Source organism: Pipra filicauda, unplaced genomic scaffold, assembly GCF_003945595.2.
Source record: "Pipra filicauda isolate LSUMZ 115617 unplaced genomic scaffold, ASM394559v2 scaffold4_size7858003_pilon, whole genome shotgun sequence".
In the NCBI taxonomy this organism is placed as follows: domain Eukaryota; kingdom Metazoa; phylum Chordata; class Aves; order Passeriformes; family Pipridae; genus Pipra; species Pipra filicauda.
In genome coordinates this window covers 5,138,742-5,147,500 of record NW_024104643.1, presented here as the reverse complement: position 1 = coordinate 5,147,500, position 8,759 = coordinate 5,138,742, and the positions used below count along the sequence as shown (strand labels likewise).

Below are 8,759 nucleotides of genomic sequence, written 5' to 3'. Positions count from 1 at the left end.
TTGTTACTCTTTCCTTACAAAATATACTATCAAGAGACAGCAGCAACAGTTTCTGCATAAAACAACCTGTCCCTAAAACCCAAGCTAGAACAGCCAGTTTTCTGTCCACCACCTACCACCTTGAAGAAGAGAAAGCTCAGTGGGATTTCATCATGCTATTCCAGGACTTAAAGGGCTGCTACAAAGAGGACAGAGGCTCTCTCTTCACAAGGAGCCACGCAGAGAAGACAAGGGGCAACAGGTACAAGTTGCATTGGGAAAGGTTTCATGTCAACATAAAAAATTTTCATAGTAAGAATAATCATTTACTGGAACAACCTCCTCCATGGATGTGGTAGGACAGTGCTAGATGACCTCCTCTAAGTTCCCCTTGCCATGAATGGTTGGACCAGATGATCTTTGGAGTCCCTTCCTAATCTGGGCTGTCCTATGATTCTACCCACCAGAGACCAGTGCAGACCACACCACGCAGGCTCACAACACAGAAGAGTGTCTTTAAAATACGAGACCTCTAGATTTCTACTATTTAAGTCTCAGTCACCTTTTTTTTTTTAAACATTATAGCACTGTGGGGGTGATTTTAGAATCGTGTTTATGGTACTGTTCAACTTCAGAACATGTTTTTCCAGCATTTTATTTCCACCTTGAGGTGGTGAAACTTAAGCAAACGTGGACAAATGCACTTGCTTTGGCTGCAGAAAAATAGTCCTGATGGCACCGTAACTTGATGGAAGTCTTGTGAAGTGACATGCATGGTTTAAAAGTAGAAGCTAAGCTTTTACCATCAGACATACACAGCGTTTGCCACAGTATTTCTGTTTTCAGTTCCAAAGTTCACAAAATACTCCTCATGATTCCTCAGAATATATGGAAAATATTTCACTGCAGCACGGTCAAGAGATTATGTTTCCATTTTCTTTACAATATACTCAATAAATATTTGTGTTGTATTTTATAGATGGATCAAAGCTAAGAGTCATGATACCACCCGACACAAGGAACATTTCACATCCACAAATGTCACAAAGTACAACCTGGTACATATTCAAAGTAGTGTAACATACTTTGTGTAACTGTCTGAACAGGTCTCTTGCTTCCAGTCCTGCACAGGTAGAAAGTGATCTAAAGATATACTTACTTTCAGCTGACTACAATAGAGAAGGGATCAGTTTGCAGCTTACCACTTTTTAGCTGATGACATGCAACAAAGAACTGTGTTTTCCTTGGAAACAACTGTTGGAAAAAAACCTGCAGCTTTCAGCAACTACCCATACTGTCTTCCACAGATTCTCAATGTTAGCATATGCTTGCTAACGAAACTAATAACCTATGCTCTAGACAGTACTTGGTTGTTTATGAATGTGAGATCATCATTTATAGCTTGTTATGATGCTTAAAATTAGCCAGAGGTGCTCATTGTGGGCAGCATGAATCCCATTAGGCACTTCCTCTGTCTTCTATCCATGGCACCTAAGCCTTCCCAACAGGAAGACTGTTGCTGACTACAGAAATTTCCAAAACATCTCACATACCTAACACCTAAAATAAACTTACTTCAGATTGCCCTTCCTTCTGAATCAAACTCTAAGATTGCCAGGATCATAGGAAGAACAAATAATGAGTAGTAAAATAATTTCATTCTTTTGCAGGCCTTCAGTTGTTATTTTTCTTTCTAAAAAGATGCTGAATTAATCACCTGTCTTTGTGAAAACCATCTTCAACAGTATAAAAGGCTGCCTACTCTTTATTTTTTCGTAGCAAAGTAAACACATATGTGTTCTACAGACAACATGTCATGAGAAAAGCTGTGAATTTTCAGCACATCTTCTAGTACCTGAGGAAGCCCAAAGTAACCTCCTGGCTTCCTTATCTTCCTTGGGACAGTCACAGACAGAGAAAAGCACTCCAGCAACAAGTGACTGTGGCGCCTGTACCTACACTTACACTCTGAAACAGTATAGCACCAGACAAGAGCTGAACACCAGAGGAAAATACTGCTTTCAAAGGTCAAGTAAGGTTCCAAAGCACTGAATGCTTAACATACATCTTGGGTAAAACTTTAGCTCCCAACCAATGCAAAAACATTAAGTCCTTTCCACACCACTCCTCTCATTTTAAACTTCCAATTAGCAAATATTTCAAGAAAAAGCTACATTTCTTTCCTTAGGGCTTTTCCAAAGAATGAGTATGTAAGTCTCCAAGACCCTTTTTAAGCCAAAAGCAGGAAATAATCAATTAAGTAAAATTTTTCATTCCTATCCAGTTAACCTAGTAACGTTAGGCTTCAGTTGAAAAGCCCAAACTTATTTGCAAGAAGTAGCAAAAGGTGATGACAGAGCTTGAAGGCAAGACTCGGCACACTACCCCTCTGGTATTTCAGGTAGCCTCTCCTCCAGTGTATCCGTACGTACTGCCAATGCCTCTAACTGGAAACCTTTCTGTGAGTCAGCCACTTACAGAACCCATTCCTTCAGAACATGAGCAAGCTATTACAAAATGATTGCACACATATATGTATGTATGTATGGCACATCACTTTCTGACTTTTGCCACTTGTTTACCCAAAATCTCCTGTAATTATCAACTTGATCCTTTTACTTTGCAGGTTCAGGGTAGCATAATCCAAAACAGGCATATCAAATAGTTACTATCACAAATTTCTCTACTCAAGGAAAGAAAGATGCTTCAAAAGAAGGATTAGCAGTTCGATTAAATAAAAGAGGATTGCACTGGTTGAGTTGATTTACTTCCAGTTTTACATTCAAAATGGAGATATTAGGACACAGCAATTGATTACAAGACAGTTTTCTAAATAATATACAGAACAACAAATCTCCATTCATTTTTCCTGGCTACTTTTTTTTCAGACCTCAACAATCCCTTTCGCCAACATACCATACAGTCTTGTATATTTGATGATATTTATACGCTAGTAGATGGGCTTATGCAAGCACATTAAACAATAGGTACCTAGGAAGTATCTCTTCTACTTCAAAGGAGTTATTTAAAAAATACACAAATTTTAGAAGTATGCTATATGCCAACATTATCTGAAAAAGCATCTCAAATATATTTAGGCTGCTACTATATAGAAATAGGTATTTACTTACAGCTCTTGCTCTCAAAATGAAATCATTACACAGCTTTTTCAATCAATCGAGATAATTTGAAAATTATGATCTTACTGGCACTGATCCCCTTTTTAAAGCCCAAGAAAATGCCAGAACAACCTTACAAAATCAAACATATTTTTAATGACCATTACAGAAATTGTTTTGCAACAGATATTCCAATTCAGCAAGTGTTTGTTCTTTAAGTAACTTTATATATATGAATGATCCTATTTGACTCAACGAGATTACTCATATGCAAAGTCATTTCAGAGGTAACTCATAACTTAAAATTAATACAGAAGATGAGGTAATTAAACAATTACAAATGCTCTTCTATGGCCTTTTCTTATGTAAAAAAAAACAGTTTAAGCATGTATCAGATAGCATGACAGATCTAGTTAAGAAAGTATCATATACTATAAAATGCATACTGTACATAACTAATGGTGTCCCTAAAAAAATCCCTTAAGAATAGTTAAATGTATTTTTCTTACTAAAAATTTCTAAATCCAGAGTTGTACTTAACACTGTCAGAATTCAGTCTCACTGATGAACGACTTAGTGAATTTATTTTTATTTTTTTGCTCTTATTTTCATGCGTATTTATATATCTTATACTTAATAGTGAAACAACCGTTTGTTGTGTGTTTTGCCACAATTTACATCAAAGTAATATAACGATGTAACAGAAATTAGAACTTGGCACCATTAACATTACTGATGCATTCACCTTGTCCTCAACCACAATGTCTCCTAGACACAATAAAGGTGTAGCCAAAGATTTATCCTGCCAATAAGATATAGTTATAGGTCCCATGAAGATTACTGACACTGAAGTACCAAATATGTACTGGCCTTGGACTTAGCAGATAACATGCCAGTTTTGAGACACATTCAAGTTGACAATAAATCAGTATCACAGTTCCAATAACAGGAAAATATACCTTAGAGGAATTTTTTTCTGTTAAAACATTCCACTTTTGAGTTAGCTATTAAATGGTAATGATCACAATGGACTAGGCAGTAAGGGTTTTTGTGTCTGAAATGTGCAGATATTTTACTAGAAGGTTATTTTTAAAAGAACTTATGTGATTTTCAACTACACAGTATTTTTCCCTTAAGTCAATTTTGTCTTAATAAAAAAAATCCAGAAACTTGAAACAAAATATGTATTAGTAGCAATCTTACCATGAATTGTACTTGTTTTCTATATCTGCACATGCAAACATTTCTACAGCCTCCATAACCCCTCCCTTTTGCGATAAAAAAGCAATGCTTATGGAAAGCTAGTGAGAGTAAGGTGCACTAGTTAAGTACTGCTGACTAAATTGTAAATGTAATTTTTCTCTTCCTCTCAGAACCATCTCTCAATGCTTGCCATCAGAAATTCCATTCTGAGAAGTTTGTTAGAAGGGCTTCAATTTTTCAGGGTGTATGGGTTATACCTATTTTTTTCAAGCACCCTTTTGAACTTCTTTTCAATTTTCTGGTTTTGATGATAGTCATGCTGACAACTTTTTTTGGTCCATCAAATTCTGTAGTACAATTACATGAATTTACTTTTAATAAATTACCATCTTTGCATATATCAGTCAAACCATGAAGACTAAACACTTGCAAATAAAATGCATTATTAATTTAATTGTCACAGCCTATTTAGCTAGCTTCTATTAGTATTTGCCATAATATGCACTGTATCAGAGGGCAGAATCAAATTCAAAACATAAAGAATAAACTGATTATATTGTCCTAGAGAAATTAAAAAATAGCAAGCTTGCAAAATTATAATCAAGGCATTAATGTTTTACATAGGTAAGAAAACTACGTAACTTAATTTATAATATCTTTATACCCAAAGTGATTGTTTAACACGCTGAAGAAGGATTTCTTTGGTTCCTAAAGCCATTAAAAGGCATCAAACTCTCTCATAATAGGAAAGGAAAGCAACTGTGGTTTGGTATTTACTGCATTAGATCACGTGCCTTAAACATCCCCCATCACCAGCGAGGGACTGAGACTAGAAATTTATATTGTTGTTGTAGCTCTGCCACTGCTGTTTGATGCTGCTCTACATTAAGCTGAAGTGCCACCTAAAAAGGTATTGTGGATAAGAAATACTCAAAAGATGGACAAAGAAATTGCAAAAGAAGAGGGTGTGAAGTCACTCAAATATCACTTCTTTATGCTGGTCTGTGGGCAGAGCTGCCACAGTCCGCGCTTGCGGACGGAGAGGGAGGTTGTAGGCCTTAACGGGGCTCTTCTGCTCCTTGGGCAGCCAGGAGTGCGAGGGCTAGGAACCTGCCATCTCGCAAAGGGGTGGCAGGGAAGGGACCTCCCCCCCCCCCTCCTCCTCCTCACACCATGCTGGTGGGCCAGCCAGAAAGCCTGGAAGGAATATGGGAAGAAATGGGGAAAACGGAAACAACCAGAAGGTTTTCAGAACAATCACACAGACAAAAGCCAGCAACAACTGATTTAGTTCATAGCATTCTGCTTGTTTAGGAATTCATTTCAAGATGATGATCACTAAAAATATGCCTCTCAGGCTAAGATGCTATATTTGGAAATCTATTGTATGTATCCTTTATTGTACACATATTCACTAGGGTTATCTCTATGTTGTATTTATGATGACTGTACAGTAAGTACCCCTTTGTAAAAGAAAATATTAGTATTGAATGCTTCCAGTTACAAAAAAAAGCCACCAGAGCAAAACATTTTTCGTAATTGTTGTGCTATGACAACAGATAACCAATATAAATTTTAATATGATATCTGCTTTGATGAAACTGTAATTGTTGTTCAATGCATCATTTTGTATTTTAGACTAAATACAATATCTCAAAACTCTTTAAATAATCACATGTTAGGGAAATTCTGGTTAAGCCCTTCACAGAGGAAAACTCATTAAAAATATAAGCACCACTTAAAACAGTGCTTAGTCAAACTAAGGTGTATACGGTGCGTTAATTTAAAACTACTCTTAGGTCCCTCAGTGATTTAAGTGCCATGAACTTGTGAGGAAAGGGTCTAATTGATTACCATTTCCAGTGCCTTTAACAAGAAATGAACATGACCCAGAAGGAGCTTTGCAGTCTTCTATAGCTCCTAGCTGTCACTTATTTTCCTCTTCCTTCATATCAAAACAAGAAAATACTCTTTATTTATGAAAGCCTACACCAGAAGAATGAGTTACAAGGCAGCAATACTTGAAACAGCATTAAGCATCCAGCAATGAACCCCTCCATCTACCCAGACTGAAAGAGAATATGTGATCTTTTGGCTATCCAAAACACATCAATTTTCTAGTTGCCCCAAAAATTCAATGAAATAGCAATAGTTATGACACAATGTGCCCAATAAATCTAAAGCAAAATCTGCTTATCTGCAAACACAATGCCATTTAGTTTGTAAAACACAGTTATATTTTAAATCACAGAAAAATAACCTGCTTGCAAACAAAATTCGAAAATAAGTTACTGTACGCAGACTGAAAAAATAAATTAATTCCTTTTAAAAATAGTCAAAACACCAAATCTCCCTTCCTGCCCAAGAACACTGAGGAAATTTTCTTTTCAAATCCTCTGTGACTTTGATCTCAGTCATAACATGAATCTTAGAAAGTCATTTTATAAACCTATGAGCATCAAGGCCAGCAAGAAAATTTAAAATAAAAAATTAAAAAAAATATTTGATTTTGTACTCAGAGGGACATTTAAAACTATGGAATTTTTGAGAAAATAATATCACCTCTCAAAAAAAAACCCCAAAAGGTGCAAATCCTACACCTTTTACACAGAATTTCTTTCTACAGATGTGTCATAAGCACCATGCCATCAGAGCACTTAAGTATGTCGGCTCTCCCTTCGAGGTGAGGTTAAAAATCCAGATGACTTCAGTGTGGGCAAGCTAAATATTCCAGAAAAGGACTCCACATGCTCTATAGGATAAAATGAAGAAGAATTTTAAAGTAGTTTACCTTTCTTTGGGTGTGCCAACTCCATGCTTGCCCAGTAAATGAGTATTTAAATGCTTCTTCATCACAAATGCCACCCTGCCAAACAAACAGAGAACCCAGGAAGTTTACTTTTTTAGTTAGAACATCTTACACATTTTACTGATAATACAGTATATTTTACGTAAATAGTATTTTTCTTATGTAATAAACTAATACAGTTTTATTTACACCTTTATTTAAGCCTAATGGGCCCATCCTGAAATCCTGTTTCATACCAAGTAGTTCCATTGTTTTTAACGAGTAACATGAAAATACAACAAGATCAGATGCTTTAATCACTGTTTATGCGGGTAACACTTCATTGTATTAATTATTTAAAGAGGTATACATAGAAACAAATTAATAGCCTTAGTTATTTTACAGCCTTGCAGGAAAAAAAAAGGATAAAAAAGGTGAAGCACACGTTCATGAACACACCATGAGCAGGAATATTGTTTAAACTGGCAAGACGTTCTTCAAAGCACCAAAGGCAGCAACAAAATACTACTACCTGGCATTATATTTCTACCAAACATAGATAATTTACTTTCATTTTAGCAACATTCATAATGAAACAGATAGAAGCCTATCAAACACCATTCTTCTGCTGATAAGACCATAACATCAATTTAATTATGTCATGTGACTGCTTCAAACAATTTAGATATCAGACTGAAGCTTCAAACTAAAATGGTTCTCTCTATAAGCAAAAATTTTACTGCTACAACTTTCAGTGTGAAAAGGGCTTGCAAACATTTTTGTTAATTATGTATTACAGCTGTCCTTCATAAAGTTAATTACTAATAGCTGAAAGGCAATAGACTCCATTTGCATATGTACATGAAAGGCATGACATATGCAAAAATATGATTTTAATTAGCATTCCATGATATGAAGGGCTACAAATCAAACTGGCATGTTATAAGATTTTTAACATTAAATGCTGAATTCATCTGGACGTGTTTGCAGTAATGGACAATGGAAAGACTGTAAAACACTAGCACTATGGGGTATAAGAGCGACAAAAGACACAGTACTTTTCCTTTGCAATTATGTTAATGTAGCTTCTCTGTGTCTGATCTACTTTAGGCACTTGCACATTATTACAAGAATCTCTCTTGTGCATCCCTTAAGGTGTAGGAATATAATACTGTCTTATTTAAATACATACAAAAAGACATTAAAAAACTATCTTAAATACTTTTCCCTACACAATTTATAAGTATGGAATCATAACCTTTACCACTGTGAATAATCTATTACACTGTTACCATCATTACTATGTAAGTGTCATCAGAATTACTGTACATAGGGAAAATAATTGTAACAATATAAAAATTGTGTTCTAATAACAGCATAAGGCATACAAAACATACTGCCATTGCTTTTCCACATAGCTGTGAAAGGTACCAAACATATCTTCACTAAGTAGTACTTCTGTTTCCTGTTACAAACTTCCACATTCCTTCTCTAAAAGAAAAATAAACTCAACAATATTACTGTGAAAAGGCAACGTGTAATCGGAGTTGTAAAGGGATGCTTTGCTATTTACATGGAATACAAAGATCCCAACCAGCTACACAGTATTTTTAGGGAAGTGGGTTTTGTTTTCTGAGCCTGCGTACTTGAAGCTTCCAAACAAAGGCTGA

General features: G+C 35.6%; 1 protein-coding gene across 3 annotated transcripts in view; it reads right to left on the bottom strand.

Annotated features, from left to right (window-relative positions):
* Window positions 1-8,759, bottom strand: part of ZNF407 (zinc finger protein 407) — a 335,285-nt gene that overhangs the window by 195,584 nt on the left and 130,942 nt on the right. For 2 of the 3 annotated variants that reach the window (XM_027746031.2, XM_027746033.2), the window contains exon 4: window positions 7,093-7,167. The exons of the other annotated variant lie outside the window; for it this stretch is intronic. In XM_027746031.2, the coding sequence (XP_027601832.2) occupies window positions 7,093-7,167 (75 nt within the window). The remainder of the gene's footprint in view (window positions 1-7,092; window positions 7,168-8,759) is intronic. 3 annotated transcript variants of the gene reach the window in all.